The 21118-nt window shown below is 51.2% G+C and overlaps 1 protein-coding gene across 6 annotated transcripts in view; it reads right to left on the bottom strand.

The window, feature by feature from the left end:
* Nucleotides 1–21118, bottom strand: part of PPP6R2 (protein phosphatase 6 regulatory subunit 2) — a 64328-nt gene that overhangs the window by 23395 nt on the left and 19815 nt on the right. For 5 of the 6 annotated variants that reach the window (XM_052641537.1, XM_052641536.1, XM_052641541.1 and 2 more), the window contains exons 3-4: nucleotides 11917–12159; nucleotides 4419–4605 (exon numbers count right to left, since the gene is read on the bottom strand). In XM_052641537.1, the coding sequence (XP_052497497.1) occupies nucleotides 4419–4605; nucleotides 11917–12143 (414 nt within the window). In that variant the 5' untranslated portion in view covers nucleotides 12144–12159. Of the gene's footprint in view, nucleotides 1–4418; nucleotides 4606–11916; nucleotides 12160–15235; nucleotides 15360–21118 lie in introns of those variants that run through there. The other variant, XM_052641540.1, reaches the window with a different exon arrangement.

Genomic DNA, 21118 nt, shown 5'->3' with positions numbered 1-21118 from the left:
GAAATTATATGCCAATCTCACTGATGACAACAGATAAAAAATTCTTCAAAAAAAAAAGCAATATGAAAAAAAGTATAATGTATCATTGTCAAGTTGAATGTGTTCCAGAAAATCAACAGTTATCTCAGTAAAGTTTCTCAATAAAAAAGATACTGTTTAGAACAACATGAAAATATAAAGCACCTAAGAATAAACATAGCGAAAAATCTGTAAGACTGATACCCTGAGAACGAGGTTACTGAGAGAAATTTAAAAAGCCCCAACTTCTCAGCTTTTTACTACAGTACAAAAGCAGCCACAGGTAACAGGTAAATAAATGAGAGCAGCTGTGCTTCAGAAATTTTTTTTTTTTTTTTTACAAAAACAGGTGGCAGGTTGGTTTTGACCTGTGGGCAGTAATTAGCCAACCCCAATCTATAGGCCACATAAGAGAATATATAACAACACAAGAGAAGACCCTACACATGGACGTCACCAGATGGTCAATATCGAAATAAGATTGATTACATTCTTTGCAGCCAAAGATGGAGAAGCTCTATACAGTCAGCAAAAACAAGACCGGGAGCTGACTGTGGCTCAGACCATGAACTCCTTATTGCCAAATTCAGACTCAAATTGAAGAAAGTAGAGAAAACCACTAGACCATTCAGGTATGACCTAAATCAAATCCCTTATGACTGACTATACAGTGGAAGTGAGAAATAGATTTAAGGGACTAGATCTGATAGACAGAGTGCCTGATGAACTATGGATGGAGGTTCGTGACACTGTACAGGAGACAAGGATCAAGACCATCCCCATGGGAAAGAAATGCAAAAAAGCAAAATGGCTGTCTGGGGAGGCCATACAAATAGCTGTGAAAAGAAGGAAAGCAACAAGCAAAGGAGAAAAGGAAAGATATACCCATCTGAATGCAGAGTTCCAAAAGAATAGCAAGAAGAGATAAGAAAGCCTTCCTCAGCGATCAACGCAAAGAAATAGAGGAAAACAATAGAATGGGAAAGACTAGAGATCTCTTCAAGAAAATTAGGGATATCAAGGGAACATTTCATGCAAAGATGGGCAAAAATAAAGGACAGAAATGGTAGGGACCTAACAGAAGCACAAGATATTAAGAAGAGGTGGCAAGGATACACAGAAGAACTGCACAAAAAAGATCCTCATGACCCAGATAATCACGATGGTGTGATCACTCACCTACAGCCAGACATCCTGGAATGTGAAGTCAGGTGGGCCTTAGAAAGCATCACTACGAACAAAGCTAGTGGAGGTGATGGAATTCCAGTTGAGCTATTTCAAATCCTGAAAGATGATGCTGTCAAAGTGCTGCACTCAATATGCCAGCAAATCTGGAAAACTCAGCAGTGACCACAGGACTGGACAAGGTCAGTTTTCATTCCAATCCCAAAGAAAGGCAATGCCAAAGAATGCTCAAACTACCGCACAATTGCACTCATCTCACATGCTACTAAAGTAATGCTCAAAATTCTCCAAGCCAGACTTCAGCAATATGTGAACCGTGAACTTCCAGATGTTCAAGCTGGTTTCAGAAAAGGCAGAGGAACCAGAGATCAAATTGCCAACATCTTCTGGATCATAGAAAAAGCAAGAGAGTTCCAGAAAAACATCTATTTCTGCTTTATTGACTATGCCAAAGCCTTTGACTGTGTGGATCACAATAAACTGTGGAAAATTCCGAAAGAGATGGGAATACCAGACCACCTCACCTGCCTTTAAGAAATCTGTATGCAGGTCAGGAAGCAACAGTTAGAACTGGACATGGAACAACAGACTGGTTCCAAATAAGAAAAGGAGTACGTCAAGGCTGTATATTGTCACCCTGCTTATTTAACTTATATGTAGAGTACATCATGAGAAACGCTGGGCTGGAGGAAGCACAAGCTGGAATCAAGATTGCCAGGAGAACTATCAGTAACTTCAGCTATGCAGATGACACCACCCTTATGGCAGAAAGTGAAGAAGAACTAGAGAGCCTCTTGATGAAAGTGAAAGAGGAGAGTGAAAAAGTTGGCTTAAAGCTCAGCATTCAGAAAACGAAGATCATGGCATCTGGTCCCATCATTTCATGGCAAATAGGTGGGGAAACAGTAGAAAGAGTGGCTGACTTTATTTTTCTGGGCTCCAAAATCACTGCAGATGGTGACTGCAGCCATGAAATGAAAAGATGCTTACTCCTTGAAAGGAAAGTTATAACCAACCTAAGACAGGATATTCAAAAGCAGAGACATTACTTTGCCAACTAAGGTCCATCTAGTCAAGGTATGGTTTTTCCTGTGGTCATGTATGGATGTGAGAGTTGGACAACAAAGAAAGCTGAGCGCCGAAGAATTGATGCTTTTGAACTGTGGCGTTGACAGTCCCTTGGACTACAAGGAGATCCAGCCAGTCCATCCTAAAGGAGATCAGTCCTGAATATTCATTGGAAGGACTGATGCTGAAGCTCAATCTCCAATACTTTGGCCACCTGATGCAAAGAGCTGACTCATTTGAAAAGACCCTGATGTTGGGAAAGATTGAGGGCAGGAGAAGGGGACGACAGAGGATGAGATGGTTGGATGGCATCACCAACTCGCTGGTCATGGGCTTGGGTGGACTCTGGGAGTTGGTGATGGACAGGGAGGCCTGGCGTGCTGTGGTCCATGGGGTCACAAAGAGTCGGACATGACTGAGCAACTGAACTGAATTGAAAACAACAAAGCTTCTAAAAAATAATACAGAGTATCTTTATGATTTTGAAGTAGATAAAAGTTTAACGGACAAAACAAACAAAAAAAACAACCATAATTAGAGTTAAGACTTGCACTACATGAAAATCAGATCTTCTGTTCATTAAAAAAATACAATTAAGGGAGTAAAAACCAAAAAAGAAAAACCCAAAAAGACCAGCAAACAGAGTAGGAAACGATGTTTGCAACACAAAATCAACAAAGGGAGAAGTCCCTGGCAGCCCAGCAGTTCGAGCTCGAGATTCCACTGCCAAGGGCATAGGTTCAATCTCCGGTCGGGGAATAAAATCTGGTAAGCTATGTGGCACAGCCGAAAAAAATTCAGAGGACTTGTATCCACAAAATAGACAATTCCTACAAACGAAAAGAAAACAGAGAGGCTGAAAGAAAATGGGCAAGAGATCTCACACAAAAAATATCCAAATGGCTGGTGAATGTATAAAAAGGTGCTCATCCGCAGTAGTCAGCGAAGTGGCGCGACTTAAAGCCACAACGCTGCTGTCTGCAACTGCTGCAGAGGCTGCAGTGAGCCGGGTGACCACAGCGAGGCTGGAGAGCAAGGGCAGCAGCAGGGGCCGTGCGCTGCTGCTGGGACTGCAAGCGCCTCAAGCACCTTCGCTTCAGCCACTCACGCTGCCCACCTGATGTGCCACCAGGAGAAAGAAGTCCTCGTGCTTCAGAGACTCACACTGCAGTGCTTACAGAACTGACATGCTGTCTGGGGTTCGTTCTGAAACTCGCACTGGGGACGGTGAGCTGGGTCAGGAGATGAAAGAGCGACACGCCAGCTCCTGGAGCGGGCGCCTGCACACCGCGCGGCCGTTCCGGGACGGGTGCAGTGCGCGGCGCCAAAGCGGGCCAGGGCGGTGTGGGGCAGGCGCCCGCGTCGCTCCCAGAAGAACCGCGCTCCAGCTGCATGAGGTGAGCTCACCCCACACTCTGCAGGAACCTACAACAGGGCATTCCTTTTATTTTTTGGCTGCACCACGTGGCTTACAGGATCTTAGTTCGCCAACCACGCCACCTACAGTGGAAACACAGAGTCCTATCCATTGGACAGAGGAGAACTTCCTTTTATTTGTTCTGAAATAATAAGTGCCCTAGACACAAAGAAGTGATCCCCAAGTGGCTCCAGTGGTAAAAAGTCCGCCCATCAATTCAGGAGACGCAGATTCCACCCGAGTCAGGAAGATTCCCCAGAGAAGGAGATGGCTAGCACCCCAGTATTCCCGCCTGGAAAATCCATGGACAGAGGAGGCTGGCTGTAGTCCATGGGGCTGTAGAGAGCCAGGCACGACTGAGCACACGGGCACGGTATAAACAGACACCCGACACCCACACAGATGCAACAGCAGGAACCCGACGGTCCCAGCACGACCCAGGCCCGACCTGGCCCTCACCGTGGGAGCGGTCAGTGGGAGGATAGGCCGGCCTCGCCTGGGGCCCTGTGCACTCGCGGGAAGGGCGCAAGCGCTGCTCGTCCAGAGCAGGCCAGTGGCCCTCTCTCGGGAAGACAGCTTCTTCACCCACCGCAGCTCCCACAGCAGCAGCCGTGGGGCTCCTGGTGAGTCCCTCGGAGCAGCCCGAACCCGCCTCCACGCGACGGCTGACGGCATGCTCGGCATCAGCCAAGCCTCCCTCCCATATCGCGCAGGCTGGGCAGCTGATTACCTGCTCAGTTTTTCTTGCGATGAGATTACCAATGGTCTTGCTGAAGAAACTGGCGAGCAGAGGGTTGAGGGGCGGCTCACGGTCCAGGAAGTTGTAAAGAACGTTCAGCAAAGTCTCATCGCCTCCCAGCCTGTCGTTGATTTGTGGCACGTCGCACGTCAGCAGCTCGCAGGCTGTGTTCGGGTATCTGCAGGGGCACAGAGCAACAGCTGGGTGTGAACTGGGCTTCTCCGCTGCTCAGGAAGCTGCCCAACAGCCTTCTCTTGGTCGTCCTTCCCTCTCCGCACCCTGCTCACCCCCACACGTCGACCAGCACAGACCCGGCCTGCTCCCAGACTGAAGAGGCCCCGTGTCGCAGCCTAGGATGCAGCGCCAGGGCGCGTGGTATGCCGGTTAGTATTCAGAAATGCTGTCTCACTGCAGCTCACTGTGGACTACGCCGGCTATCTTGCTGTCCACACTGTTCGCTGAACCCAGGGTAGGCAAAGTGTGAACGGGGAAGCTGGAAGAAAGCCCAAGGAGCCGTAGGAATGGCAGACACATTTATTCCTTCCTGACTGGCATGGCCGTAGCAGCAGACACACGGCGGTCTCTCCTCTTGCTGGTGACCCAGCGGACAGACGTAACACAGCCTTGACGTAGCCGTAACCCGGAGGCCAGAGCTTTTCAGGTGGAGCTCATGTATGTTTACAGAATACAAGCGGCCCATGGCTGAGTGGGTACATCGTGTCGTGTGTGTGCAGTAAGTGACCTCAGCTGCTACACAACCGTGAGTTTACAAAACCTGGGGGACAGGGCTGGGGTGAGAGAGCCTGACCACCGCCATTTTGGCTAATTGGCTACTTCCCTACAAATATCAATGTCTGTTAAAATGTATTATTCCTTTGATAAAAATGATCGGACACAACACAGTCCTGATCCCAGCATGTATCACCTCGTACCACCGTGCTCCCTGCCTGACCCTCTCACAGACACGGGCCCTGGACAGGCCTACCCAACGCCCTGCAGCACCCAGAGCCCGCCGCCACGCAGTACAGTGATAAGGCCTGGCGCCACACGAGGCGCGGGACCTGCTGTGTAGCCTCAGGCATGTGACTGAGTCTCTCTGAGCCTGAGCTGCCGCAGCCAAACATGGGGGCTGAGAGCCCACTCCCCGAGCTGTGCATAAAGCAGAGCAGAGCCTGGCACACGGTCAGCCCTGGGTCAAGGTCAGCCACAGTGACCTTCAGCTCCCGGAAGCCACCCAGAGGGCCCCAAACTAAGGTGCTCACTGTGGGTCAGCTAGAGGGGTCTGGGGTTAAGAGACTCGAGAGGAAACAGCTGATGGCGCGCACAGCCATCCAGGTGCAGAAGGGGCGGAAGCAGGGCCATCAGCGTGGCTGTGGGGCAGGTGCTCCTGTTAGCCCAGGGGGCAGAGGCCCCACAGGGGCCCCAGATGATGCCTTCGAACTACAGTGCTGGAGAAGACTCTAGAGAGTTCCTGGAGACCAAGGACATCAAACCAGTGAATCATAAAGGATATCAATCCTGAATATTCATTTGAGGGACTGACGATGAAGCTCCAATACTTTGGTCACCTGATGCGAAGAGCTGACTCACTGGAAAAGACCTTGATGCTCGGAAAGATTGAGGCAGGAAGAGAAGGGGACGACAGAGGATGAGATGGTTGGATGGCATCACTGACTTGACGTGAGTTTGAGCAAACTCCTGGAGATAGTGAAGGACAAGGAAGCCTAGCGTGCTGCAGTCCACAGGGTCACAGAGTCAGACACCACTGAGGGAGGGAACAAACACACACCTCCCCCAAGTTAGGAAGGGCAGGTTCAAACAGTAGCTGACAAAGAAGCGAGGGGCAGTCAAGAAACAATGGTACAGCCCCGGGGCAGGGTCCTCAATGCTGTCCCCTCGTCCAGTCGCGTCCTCCTCCTCGCAACCCCAAGGCCTGCAGCGCGCCAGGCTTCCCTGTCCTTCACCACCTCCTGGAGTTGGCTCAAACTCACGTCCGTGGAGTCGGTGACGCCATCCAGCCATCTCATCCTCGGTCGCCCCCTTCTCCTCCTGCCTTCAATCTTTCCCAGCATCAGGGACTTTTCCAGTTAGTTGGCTCTTCCCATCAGGTAGCCAAAGTACTGAAGCTTCGGCTTCAGCGTCAGTCCTTCCAATGAACACTCAGTCTTCATATCCTCCAGGACTGACTGGTTGGATCTCCTTGCTGTCCAAGGGACTCTCAAGAGTCTTCTCCAACACCGTAGTTCAAAGACATCAATTCTGCAGCGCTCAAACACAACTGAGCAACTTCACTCTCACTTTCCACTTTCATGCACTGGAGAAGAAAAATGGCAACCCACTCCAGTGTTCTTGCCTGGAGAATCCCAGGGACAGCGGAGCCTGCTGGGCTGCCGTCTATGGGGTTGCACAGAGTCAGACACGACTGAAATGACTTAGCAGCAGCAGCCTTTTTATTGTCCAGCTCACACAACTTATACATGACTACCGGGAAAACCACAGCTTTGACTAGACGGACCTTTACAGGCAAAGTAATGTCTCTGCTTTTTAATATGCTTTGTAGGTTGGTCACTGCTTTTCTTCCAAGGAGCAAGCACCTTCTGCTAAAGGGATACACACAACAATACCTTTGAGTTCTTCAGCAGAACTAAGCTCCCCCCACCCACCCCCAGATGGATGACAGTAACTTCAGCCTGAGCCCAAGATTCCTGGAGCTCTGCCCTGTTACCTCACCACCAACCAAAGAGAAGAAAGCACCACATCCCGCAGCCCTCACCTCAAATTTGCCTATAAGCTTCTCCCCTAAAACTACTGGGGAGTTTGGGGTTTTTGGGCACTGATGCCAAGCAGGGCCCTCTAGGTCTCCCAGGCAAGGAGGTCTTTTTGTCCCCCATTTCCTTTACTTATTTTTTTCCCCCATTTCCTTTAGACAAGGCATCAATTCTTGGCTCAGTAGTAAAGAATCTGCCTGCTGACACAAAAGATGCAGGTTCAATTCCTAGGTTGGAAAGATCCTCTGGAGAAAGAAATGGCAACCCACTCCAGTCTTCTTGCGTGGAAAATTCCACGGACAGAGGAGCCTGGTGGGCTTTAGTCCATGGGGTCCCAAAGAGTCAGACACGACTGAGTGCGCGCACACAGCCTTCTTATAGACAAGACTGCAGCTCCCACGCCCTTCTTTGAGTCCCAAAAGGCAGAGCAGCTACTCATCAGAGGAGCAGCAGCCAGGAAGCCACGGGAAGCAAGACTAAAGGGCCCAGAGAGGCCCACAGAAGACTAGGAGACGACCACCCGAGGCTCTGCACACAGACTCTGACCGTGTCAGCCACCCCACTCCTTAGCAACTGCAGAATAAAGAACGCAAGACTGTTACGGCTCTGGTCCTTATCACAGACCCCTGCCTGACTACATCATCTCTCCCAACTCACCAGGAAGTGGGGGCACAGTCCCTGAGGCATTAGCCTACTTAGTGTTCCCCTTTTGCCTGGCAAAGTAATAAAGCCATTTCCCTGGTGGCTCAGACAGGAAAGAATCTGCTATAATGCAGGAGACCAGGTTTGATCCCTGGGTTGGGCAGATCCCCTGGAGAAGGGAATGGCTACCCACTGCAGTATTCTTGCCTGGAGAATCCCACGGACAGAGGAGCCTGGGGGGCTATAGTGCATGGGTTGCAAAGAGTCGGACACAACTGAGCGAGTAACACTTTCACTTTCTTTCCTTCTCCTCCACAACTGTGTCTTCATATTTCTGTTTGGCAATGGGGCACAGAGAGCCAACATTCTGGCAACAGCACAAGCCACCATTCTTGCTTAGCCCCACAGTGAAACACGTTTCTCTGCTCCAGCCTCTGGCGTTCCAGTTTGGCCTCACAGTGCTTCGAGCATAGGAGCCTGTGTTCTCTAACGCTCAGAGAGGCCTGGATGCAAACAGTGGTCCCCAGGCAGGTCCCCATTGCAGCTTGCTGCAATGAAACTCCCTGGTTTTGTTCACTTTGTTTTGTATTTACTTATTACTAATTTTCGCCAAACACTTTGACTATAAAGTTCTCCTGGATTATTGGCGCCACTTCTGAGATCCCCGTCCTGACCCAGGGGATAAAGTCCTGGGAGACTGCAAAGCGACAGAGTTAGAAAAGGCCCTAGGATGCCCCTGAGGAAAACTGGGGGCCTGTGGCTTCAGATCTCTCAGCAGCAGGGATGGAGTCAGGAAGAGAAGGTGTGAGTGAACCGTGTGGACGTCTGGTAAACACAGTCCGCCCCGGGCCTGGAAGCCCCGCGGGGCTCCTCCCTCTGTCAGAGCCGCCACCCTCAACGGCGAGCCGCGAGGGGACTCAGGACGGGAGTGCACAGGACGCTGCCAAGACAGCTGCAGGGCAGGGCAGAAGAGCGAGCGGTGAGCCCAGACCCCGCACCTTCCCAGGCACAGAGAGGCGCTCAATCCGCAGCGTGAGTCGTCTGGTCTTCTTTAATGAACAGCAATCTTCTGAAGTTCTGACTACCTGATCTTTGTTGGAAAAACTACACATTTTGGCTCCTCACTCGCCTCTTCAGAGGCATCCCTGAGTGATCTGGGAGTCCTCTCCCCAGGGTTTAAAGTCTTCAGAGAGTCCGCCAAGTAAAACGTAATTCTCAGCTTTTAAGTTGTGCCCTTTTTTTCAGTTGGCAAAGACAACCCTGGAGTCTTCAAAATGACAAGAGAACCATGTCCAGCCTGGATGTGACCCGGCAGAGCCAGCCCGGGAGAAAAGGGCGCACTCAGGAGGCTGTCAGAGAACAGAATTAGCCAGGGGCAGCAAGCGAAAGAGAGAAAAGCGAACCCCAGGAACACAGGAGGGGCCGCAGCAAGAAAAGCGAACCTCAGGAACACAGGACGGGCCGCAGCCATCTCCGAGTGAGCAAGAAGAGTCCAGGGCCATCACGGTGGAGGCTCCTGGGCCCTCTGCACGCCTCTCTGTGGCCGCCCGGCTGCTCCCCAGGCGCTCCCCAGGGCTCGGCGTCCTCCTCTGCGCTGCCCTGCAGGACAGGGTGGGGGTGCGGGGAGCCCTTCCTGGGCTGCCGGGCCCAGCCCTGCTCCCCACAGGCATGCAGGTTTGTGACTCGAGAAGAGGAAGCCCTCCTCCACCCATCGCCACACCACCGCGCCAGAAACAACAGTGTGAGCTTGGCATCCACCTGCGGACTCTTTATCATCTCATTTCTCAAATGGTCCAAAGCTCGGCAGGCAAACTGCACGGGAACCTTAAGAAAGAGCCAGAAGCACCCTCAGGAATCTCGGGCCAGCTCCCAGCCCTGGGCTGCTGCACAGGGCCTCACCTGCACGGAGCTCCTCTGGCATTTGCAGAGCAGCCGACCACTCAGGGTGGCCCCCTGGGCCCCTCGGCTCAGAGGCACCCCTACATCCCGGACAGGTCTCTGCATAATCCAGCCTGCAGCCAGAAGGCTGACGCGGCCGTCAGGACAGCCACGGGAGCAGCCGTCCGGAGGCTGGGACGAGGGCGCTCCTGCCCGCCGCACTCATGCCCAGCTCACCGGGCGCTGCTGCACGAGCCCACGGAGTGGCTCGACGGAGACCCATGGCTCAGAGCCTGAAACAGGTCCAACCTGTACCCTCGGCACCTCTGAAAACTAATCCTGACCCCACACCCTCCTCCAGCTACTACCTCATCCATCTACCCAGCCTATTTCTCTTTTCAAAAAGGACATTTAATTTTAACTAAAAGCAAACTAATCTTTAATAAGCAAGTTAATTTTAAAATTAACTTTTAAATTAAAAAGGTTCTACTTTTTTAACAGGTGACATGCACACATGCTGTAACGACTCAGCATGACCAGGCTCCTGAGGAAGAGCCCCCATCCCCACTCGCAGGCCACACTGCTAAGACGGTCACCCAGCCTCCTGGCACCTTCTCTACTATTCACCTCCGTGTTTCCAAATAAAACACAAACAGACATCTTCAGCAACTGCAGACATCACGAACCGACCTCCTGCGTGACGCTGGAGCTCTCCCATCATCCGGCCCGTCCCCCCCACTGCCCTCTCCTCGCCTCTATAAAATTATACCACAATTCTTCGTTAAATCCCTATCTGGGGCTGCCCTTTTTGTATACACGTGCAAACACTGTCCCACCTGCTTACTTGTGCGTGCCCCTGCCCAGAGCGGCAGGTTTCCTTGTTGCCTTGTTCGTGCTCCCGACTGCCGATCTCCTCCGACTCTGACTGTAAAGCTCTTCCGGTCTCTACTGCTGTGCTGGGACCCTCCACCCAGAAGCACAACCAGCCAGCCGGTCCTCCTGCCCTCCCACTGCTGCCAGCGCCTCAGACCGGAGAGCCTCGCTCGGGCAGCATCAGGACCCACCCGAGAGCGAAAGAATCAGAGGAATGGGGTCGCTAACAGCGACGCGGAGATAAGACCAGGCACATCTCAGGAGATGGCCTGACGGGCTCTGACGCGCCACAGTGGCGGCTCCTCCACGAGCAAGCCCCTGCCTCTCTCTGGAGCACTCCAGCCAGACAGGAGTGCAGACCACAGCCCTGACGCCCCCGCCCTCGTCGGTTCATCTTGCTTTATTTGCCTCCTGAGTCAGCAAAGACATCCTACAGAGGGTCAGAGAGTAACTATTTTAGAAGGCCTATGTTGTCACAGCCAACAGGTCATGGGTGTATCCAACAAGACTTTACTGATGGACAATGAAATGTGAATTTTGCCATTTTCAGGTAAATAAATACAATTTTTTCACTTTTTTCCCAACCATTTTAAAATGTAAAACCATTCTCAGCTGACAAGTCCTACAAAAACAGGATCTGACCTCAGGCCGTAACTCCCTAGTCCGTTCTAAGACGTGACCACACACGCCGACCCCAGTGGGACACGTGAGAAGCTGCGGGCACTCTGTCTGCCCTGATTCCCCGTGCCACCAACCCCTGCTCCCGCACGTCCCCGAGTCTGAGTGGGACCCGAGCGGCACCCTCAGAGTCAGAGGCCAGTGCTGGGTCCTTCCCGCCCCCCGAGGCCCCGCCGTTCACACTCCTCTGTCCGCACCCGCACCCAGCCCCAGTCCCAAGTCCTCACTCGGCCCCCTCTGTCATCTCCTAACGTCACGGCTCTGAGACCAGTTGGGACAACGAAGGGCACAGCGTGTTTCCTCCAGGCAGAAGGCCCCATGGTCCAGCGGCCACACGCCACCCATCACTGGGGACTGCCCGCTTCACCAGGCCGAGCGCACGCATCGGCCTCTGTCAGGGCTCAGCTGTTTTCCAGCATTTCCCCAAAACGCTTCCACGTGTTGCACTGCTGCTCGCTACATCCCAGGGTGAGGAATCACACGCGGGGATCCCAGACCTTAAACATCACAGACACAACGTCCACTGGCGGCCCTTCTCACACGTCGGGTGGGGTCAACGTTGAGGGTCAGCCGCTCCCTCCGACAGCTCAGGCCCGGCTGTCCTCAAGCCCCATCCGCTACCCCCTGAGCGCGGCCGGCCCGGTACGCACTTGAAGCGGGCCCTCTCCTCCAGGTCCAGGGCTGGGTCCTGAGTCACGAGGCCCACCAGCTCCTCCATGCTCTGCCGCCGGCACAGGAAGTCCAGCAGCTTCCGGTTCTGGGCCTTGCACTCCTGCAGGATGTCTTCTCCATCCATCAGCTCCCGCAGCGTCACGCCCTCCTTATCCAGCAGCTTGTCAACGTGCGACGTGGCGCTCAGGTCAAACTTCCAGAACATGGTGCTGGCCACAGAGCTGCAAGCAGAGAAGAAGGTCACGTCCCCCAGCCCGCACACACTGGCCTCAGCCACCCTGCAGCGAGTCCCACGCCCACGCTGGCCTCAGCCACCCTGAGGCGAATCCCAAGCCCATGCTGGCCGGCCCGGGCAGCAGGGGGTGCCCCCATGGGCCACCCCCGCCACCTCCCCTCACCGGAGCTCCTGCTCACAGCCCCGGGCCCGAGGCCGCAGAGGCCTGTCCCTGTGTCAGACAGCGAATACCCTTCCACCCAGAGAGTTCACGACTCACAAACCTCTTCCCAGTGTCCCCCTCCCTCCTTAATCAACACTGCCCACCTCTCCCCAGATGTCTCCGAATCATGTACGTTTTTAATTTTCTGTACACTATCTTTGAAAAAGCTTTCTGGCTGAGGAGAGACGGCCCCTCCTGTGCAGCCAACTCTTAGAGCAGCAGGGCGTTTCCGGGAGCACATCTCCAGCCTGCAGGCTGACCCCCCAGGGCTCTGCGCTGCTGCGGGCCCACAGGCCAGCAGACCCCTTCCTCTGCGTTCATCATCCCAGCACCAGGGACCAGGGGCCAGGCGAGCAGAACCCGCCCACACAGCTTAAAGCCCGCCAAAATGATCTAAGCAAGCTGGCCCTAAGCTGCTCCCCCTGCCCAGCCTCGCCTTTCACGCAGAAACCCCACAAGGGCCACAGCCTCAGCCCCCCACTCCTGCCTCTTCTGCCTCCTGACCCCGGGCTTCCCTACTCGGCCCCACTGAGGTTGGGGCCGCCCGTCTCCAGGACCCAGGAGGGCAACAAGCTTTGCTCTCCTGTCTCTCCGCCGCCGCCCCCACCTCCCTGCCCCCCGCCGGTCCCTTGCTGGGTGGCCAGGGCTGCCCCTGACGCCCCGCCTCCGCCTGCACACCGAGGTTCTACACTCCCCACCTCAGGCCCCTCACCCAGCAGCCCTCAGGCCGCAGCCCCACCCTGTCTCCAGGCCTGGCTCTCTGTGCCTGGACTATACAAGGTCTGGCCGCTCACCAAGTCCCTGTGGCAGTCTGTGAGCCTAGGCTGGTTTGCAGCAAAGTTTTCTGTGTTAGATACAAAATGGAAAACCTAAGGCTGTACTTTTTAAAAATTCAACAATCATTTATCTTTGCGTTGTTGCGCTCGGTCTCGGCTGCCTTTCTCTAGTTGCCGGGAGCAGCACTACGCTCCCTTCCGGCCTCCTGCCTCTTCCCTCTGCGGTGTGCCAGCCGCCGCGCGCAGTCGAGAGAGCGGGCTCAGCGGCTGTGTTAGGCTCAGCTGCTCTTCCACAGGTGGGACATTCCCGGACTAGGGATCAACCCTGCGGACCCCGCACTGGCAGGCGGACTCTCATCCACTGTACCACTGGGCAAGTCCTCAAAGTCTTGTATCTTTAACCAAGTTAAACCTCTATTTGAGATTACGAATCTTTTCAGTGTTAAATCACTATCTACAAAATCATGATGATAACAGACGGGGGATTTATCTGATCTAATATTTTTATTTGGAAGAGTAAAGGACTCCCCACACGACAGGAAGCCCTAGTTTGTGTGTGTGAAGCCCACCTCTCAGAACCCCATGACACCGGCCCCTCAGCTGTCCAGCCATGCCCTCCACAGCCTCTTGTCTTTGCTGCATTAAACTCCATTTCCCAAAACACAGACATCTTCATGGTCCTCTCACGTCGGCGTTAAAGCCTGTCTGGCCCCAAATGCCCACCACTCACCAGGGCACTGTCCCCAGTGTGCCTCCACGTCCTCTGGGGACTCCCTGCTGCCCCCCAACTTCACCCTTGCCACAAGTATGCCATCTCTCTGCCAACACAAAGCACGCTCTGCCTTCACCCTCTGCACACGCTCCTGTGCTCAGGCCCCTCACTGACGAAGATCCCAGGTGCCTGCCAGACTCAGGTGCAGGCCACTGGGACATTCAGTGCAGGGACTCCACGAGCTGAGTGAGGGAGTGACGTCGCCCAGTCGTGTCCGACTCTCTGCGACCCCACGGACTGCAGCCTACCAGGCTCCTCTGTCCATGGGATTTTCCAGGCAATAGTACTGGAGTGGAGTGTCATTTCCTTCTCCAGGAGATCTTCCCAACCCAGGGATCGAACCCGGGTCTCCTGCATTGTAGACAGACGCTTTACCGTCTGAGCCACTAGGGAAGTCTCTGCACTCAATTTCATCTAGGTCCTAACATCTTCCTTATTTCTCTTGTGAGGAGTGCAGGTGGGTATCTGCGGTGTTAGTGACAGATTCTAGGGGACGAGAAAAAACGATTACTAGACGGGCCTTCAGGACAAGATTGCTGCCCCCCCACACAGCAGGTGCCCTCTCTTCTGAAGCCCTACAGAATGACCTGTGCACCTGGATAACACACAATCCAGGGAAGGAGACCCCCACCTAACCAGGGCTTTTTTTCCAAACAAGAACTTGCCAAGCAGGGCAGCTAGAGGTGGTCTCTCTGTGTCCTGTGTCCTGAAGTCAGCTTGTCCCACATGAACACAGCACACCATTCTCCTAGTTCATGCTGGCTACATCCTGCAGCTTCCTTTTACATATCTGTGAAATATGCCTGTATCTTCACATTTAAAGTGTTTCTTTTCTAAACAGCACACAGTTGATATGGTCTTGCTTTGTTATTCTGTTATTCTTTGCCTTTTAATTAAAGTACTTAGATTATTTAACGTAACATGGTTGGGTTTACGTAATTTGAAAAAAATATAACACACTTCTATGACCAAAAAAAGACTCTCAATAAATTAGGAATAGAAGGGAGCTTCCTGAACCTGATAAAGGGCATCTACTAAAACCCTACAGCTATCAGCACACTTAATGCGCTGAAGAGACAATGTTTTCCTCCTGAGACTGGAGTAAGAAACTAAGCTCTTCTATTCGAGATTCTAGTGAAGACCTGCTCCATCCACGGCAGTGCCAGACGACAGGGGAAACACATGCAGGTCAAAAAAGAGCAAGCAAGACTGCCCGCACTCACAGATGACACGACTGTGTAAGCAGAGGCGCCTAGAAGCCTGTGTGGAAAAGAGCCACGAGAGTTAATGAGAGTGATCCTCGCTAGCTTACCAGTTACAAGGTCGATATCCAAAAAGGAGCCGTCTCTCAGCGTACTAGCAATACCCAACTGTCAACGTTTGCTGTGACGTGCTTAGTCACTCAGCCGTGTCCGACTCTTGGCAGCCCCGTGGACTGCGCCCCGCCAGGCTCCTCTGTCCATGGGTTCTCCAGGCAAGAATACTGGAGTGGGCTGCCAGGCCCTCCTCCAGGGGATCTTCCCAACCCAGGGATGGAACCCAGGTCTCCTGCACTGCAGACAGATTCTTCACCAGCTGAGCCACCAGGGAAGACCCTGTTAAGACACGGGTCTTTTTTCTTAAACTGGTTTACTGATTCAATGCAATCCCAAATAAATTCTAGCAGATTTTTAAAAATAGAAATGGACAAGTTGCTACTAAAATGTATATGGGAAAAAACCCAGGAGAACCAAAGCAATTTTGAAAGGAAAGAACAAAGTTGGAGTGCTAACACCGCCTGATTTTAAGGCTTCCTATAAAGTGAGATTACTCAGGAGAGTGTGGGTCTAGTGGTTCAGCAGAACAAAACAGAGAGACCATATGAAGACCAACACACACACGGCCAACTGACTTCAACTAAGTGTACCACAGCAATTTAATGGGGAAAGGATAATCCTTTTTAACAAACAGCTCTGGAAAGTTGAGTATCTATATATAAATCAGACCTCAACCCTTACCTCACATCATCCACGGATCACAGACTTAACCATAAACACCAACACTAAAATCTTTAGAAGAAAATTTAAGGAAAAAATATTTGTAAACTTGCGATAGATAAGACACAAGGAAAGCAAACTGCTGTTATTATTATTATTTATTTATTTTTGCTCAAAAAACAGGAGAAGACACGCTTACAGAAGGAAACGAAATGGTTGGCTGCAACTGCCCTGGCATCTTCGGAAAACAGCAGCAGTACTCCAGAGCAGCCTGAGCAGACACGCAAGAGGCCTGAGAAGAAGCAAAAGCCCCAGGAGGCTCCTCAGGCACACGGGATGGAAGACCCAGATGTCTCCTCTCCCAACTCAAGGAAAAGAAATCTTTCTCCAAGAAGGAGCTGGTTGGTAGTGATCTTGAAGAGACAGCTAGCACTGCAAGTCTTCCCGAAAGGAAGAACTCTGTCCCCAGAGGGGAGCCAGACAGTGACCCCGAAGAGTCAGGAAACAAGAGTGATCCCAAGAAAAAGAGGACATTCTCTCCCAAAGAGAAGCCACTCAGCAGTGGGCCTGAAGAGGCTGCTACAGCGAGAGCTGTGGCTGCAAGAAAAAGAAACAGCTTTGAGAGCCATCCCAGGAGAATCAGAGCAGACGTTTCCCTAGCGGCCATAAGGCAGAGATGGTTTCCAACTCACCCCCACAGCCCAATAAAAAGAAAACACCCGATACACAGGACTTTATCAAAATTGAAAACTTCTGCTCTTTAAGTGATATCATTAAGAAAATACACAGGTAAATCACAGAAAGGGAGAAAGCATTTGTTCTCTATATCTGATAAAGCATTCTTTTTTTAAAAAATAATTTTATTGCTTTTCATTTTTGGCTGTGCTGGGTCTTCACTGCTGTGCGGCGTTTCTCTACTTGTGGAGAGCAGAGGTGTGCAGGCTTCCCACCGTGGGGGCCCCGCTCGCTGCAGAGCAGGGGCTCTGGGGCGCTGGGCTCAGCGCTGCGGCTCCAGGGCTCTGCAGTCTGGCGCAACAGCTGCGGTGCACGTGTTGAGTTACTCCGCAGCAGAGGGCTCTGCCCGGACCAGGGATAGAACCCATGTCTCCTGCAGTAGCAAGCAAATTCTTTATCACCGAGCCACAAGTCTCTGACAAAGGATTCTTAACGAGATAACATGAAGAACTTTTAGAAAGCAGTAATATGAAAAATACTCAACTAAAAAACAGACAGGGCCTTCCCTGGTGGTCCAGTGGGTAAGACTCTGTGCTCACAGTGCAGGGGCCTGGGTCTGGTCCCTGAACAGGGAGCTAGATCCCACACACTGCAACTAAGGGTTCACACGCTGCAACGAAGACTAGTAAAAATGTGTTTTTTTAAATGGACAGAAGATCTGGACACTTTGCAAAAAAAGATTTTAAAATAGCCAATAAGCACATGGAAAACTATCACCACTGTTGTCAGGAAACGTATGCTAAGGGGCGCCACTCGAACAGCTGAGATTAAAATGCTGCCAACACCACGTGTGCACGGATGCAAGGCAGGAACCCCCACACTGTGAGCAGGACTGTACAATGGCACGACCGTCCTGGAGAATTCTTTGCCAGTTTCTTATAAAATTAAGCATCCACTTACCATGTGACCCAGCAATTCCAATCCCAGGTATTAACTTTAGAGAAATGCAACCATAAATCCAAACAAAGACTCCTTGTAAACAAGGTTCACAAATGCCTCATTCACAGTAGCCAAACACTGGACGCAGCCCAAATACCGCCGACAGGTGAGAGACAAATGATGCCATTCCCACAACGGAAGACTACTCAGCGAGGGGAGCAAGCACCTCTGTGAGGACAGATGAAGTGAAGCACCCTGGTGGGGAAAGAAGCTGGACACGAAAAAGTAAAGCTGAATGATTCCATTCATATGCGACTTTAAGCACAGCAACCGAGCCCATGGTGCCCAGGAGACAAGTGGCTGCTCAGGGTCACAGGCTACAGGCGAGAGCGACAAGACGGAGCTGTGGGGGCGATGTCAAAATACTCTGCTTCTTGACCGTGGCGGCATATTTATTAAAACCCACAGAACTACAAACATAACATGGGTCCATTTACTGTACGTAAATTATACCTCATATAATATTATTCTCATTCTTTTTTTTTTCCTTTGGCTGCACAGCACAGCACGCAGAATCTTAGTTTCCTGACCAAGGATCGAACCAGCGTCCCCTACAGCAGAAGCACGGAGTCCCAAGCAACGGAGCACCAAGCACACCATGAGCACCCTCAGTGTCATGGCTTGTAATATTATTACATAATGCTTCTGTGATATTATTACATAGTGCTTCTGTGATATTATTAATGTTTCTGTGATATTATTACATAATGTTTCTGTGATATTGTTACATAATGTTTCTGTGATATTGTTACATAATGTTTCTGTGATATTGTTACATAATGTTTCTGTGATATTGTTACATAATGTTTCTGTGATACTGTTACATAATGTTTCTGTAATATTGGGTTTTTTTGTAGTATTCTTAACAGCGGTTAAGAACCTCTTACACTGTTGGTGGGAATGCAAACTAGTACAGCCACTATGGAGAACAGTGTGGAGATTCCTTAAAAAACTGGAAATAGAACTGCCTTATGACCCAGCAATCCCACTGCTGGGCATACACACTGAGGAAACCAGAATTGAAAGAGACACGTGAGCCCCAATGTTCATCGCAGCACTGTTTATAACAGCCAGGACATGGAAACAACCTAGATGTCCATCAGCAGATGAATGGATAAGAAAGCTGTGGTACATATACACAATGGAGTATTACTCAGCCATTGAAAGGAATACATTTGAATCAGTTCTAATGAGGTGGATGAAACTCGAGCTGATTATACAGAGTGAAGTAAGCCAGAAAGAAAAACACCAATACAGTATACTAACACATATATATGGAAGTTAGAAAGATGGTAACGATAACCCTGTATGCGAGACAGCAAAAGAGACACAGATGTATACAACAGTCTTTTGGACTCTGGGAGCGGGCAAGGGTGGGATGATTTTGGAGAATGGCATTGAAACATGTATGTTATCATATATGAAACGAGTCACCAGTCCAGGTTCCATGCATGAGACAGGGTGCTCGGGGCTGGTGCACTGGGATGACCCAGAGGGCTGGGATGGGGAGGGAGGTGGGAGGGGGTTCAGGATGGGGAACACGTGTACACCCGTGGTGGATTCATGTCAGTGTATGGCAAAACCAATATAATATTGTAAAGTAATGAGCCTCCAATTAAAATTAATACATTTATATTACCAAAAAAAGGTGGGGGGAGAAAGGAAAAAAAAAAAAGAACCTGCCTGACAATACAGAAGATACAGGTTCAATCCCTGATCCAGGAAGACCCCACGTGCCGCGGGGCTCAGAGTGTGCTGCCGTGAACGAAGCCCTGCACCCAGAGCCCAGGCATGCAGCGCGAGGAGCCGCCGTGAGCCGCCGAGCACGCAGAGCGCTGCCCCTGCCCGCGCCGCCGCGAGAAAGGCCAGGCGCAGCCATGCGCAGCCAGCACTGTGCACAGCAGCAGAGAGGCCCAGAAACCGTTAAAACAAAGACTGAAGGCAAACAGCCACTGACGAAACAGCCATAAAGCTGAGCGCAAGATTTAGAAAGGATTCATAAATTGGAGAGGCTTACTGTAAAATAATCTGCAATTTACAAAAACATCTACAGGATTTCAGTAACAACAACCAAACAGAAAACAGTCTCCCCCAGGGCCCCTTCCGCCTCTCCGCCTGCAGCCTGACCTCAGCCTCAGGCATATCCCACCGGTCTTCATGGAGGCAGAAACCACCTACCACTCCCACCCAGAATCGCTACAAAACTGCTACTAAAACAAGCTTGGCATTATCCAGTAACATGATAAGGAACCCCAACATATCCTTTTTCCAAAAAACTGTATTCACTTTGGGCTGTGCTGGGTCTTGCCCGCTGCACAGGCCCCTCTCTACGTGCAGTGAGCAGGGGCTGCTCCTCGGCGCGGCGTGCGGGCTCCTCACTGTGGTGGCCTCTCTCCTGCGGTGCACAGGCTCCCGGGCACGAGGGCTTCACAGGCGCAGCTCCCGCTCTGACCAGAGGCCCAGGGGAGCGGCACACAATCTTAGCTGTTCCAAGGCACGTGGGATCTTCCCAGGTCAGGGATCAAAGCCGTGTCTCCTGCACTGGCAGGCAGATTCTCTACCACCGAGTCACCAGGGAAGCCCAAGAATCCTAACATATCCTTCAATCACTACTCACATTTTTAAATAAAATAAAGCAGAGGTCAGAATTTTGGGGCATGTCAATCAGGAGAGGAGCGTGTTAGGACAGTCGTCTTACTGAAGGAAAGCAAAGATCCTGTGACGCTTGAAAAGTCAAACACCCATGGCGAAAGGTCTTAAGTTCAAGAAGGCCTCACACACACATGCGCGCACACACACACATGCACAAAACAGAATGTGTGACTTTTAATCAGGAGTGAAACAAAAAGGATCTATCCGACGGAAAACAGAAAAGGAGATATAAAAACGGGGAGGCACTAGTAAAGGGAAATGTGGAACAAAGTGGTAGAAAGTAACACTCACAGGCAGCACTGTAAACCAGCTGTGCTTCAATAAAAATGAATTTTAAAAAAGAAATTAGTGCTGATAATTTTAATAGTAGTATAATATATGGACTAATCAATGCAAAAGAATTTTCTCAGATTTAATTTTTAGAAACAATCTCTAACAAAAGACACACTTTAGGGGCCTTCCCTGGTGGTCCAGTGGTCACGAGACCTGCCTGCAAATCCAGGCGACACAGGTTCGATCCCTGGTCCAAGACCCCACAGGCCGCAAGGCGACTAAGCCTGCGCACCAGAACTTCGGAGCCTGTGCTCCACAATGAGAACGTTGCGATGAGAAGACTGCCCCCCCCCGACTGGAGAGGAGTCCCTCCTCGTCACAAACAGAGAGAGTCCACGGGCAGCAACGAAGACCCAATGCAGCCAAAAATGAATGAATTAAAAAACCGATTTTTTAGAGAAAAGCTCACCTTTGCTCATCTCACCTAAGACCCAATGCAGCCAAAAATGAATAAATTTAAAACCGATTTTTTAGAGAAAAGCTCACCTTTGCTCATCTCACCTAAGACCCAATGCAGCCAAAAATGAATAAATTTAAAACCGATTTTTTAGAGAAAAGCT

The sequence above is a fragment of the Budorcas taxicolor genome, chromosome 5, assembly GCF_023091745.1.
Source record: "Budorcas taxicolor isolate Tak-1 chromosome 5, Takin1.1, whole genome shotgun sequence".
NCBI lineage: Eukaryota > Metazoa > Chordata > Mammalia > Artiodactyla > Bovidae > Budorcas > Budorcas taxicolor.
This window is presented reverse-complemented; position numbering and strand designations above follow the sequence as displayed.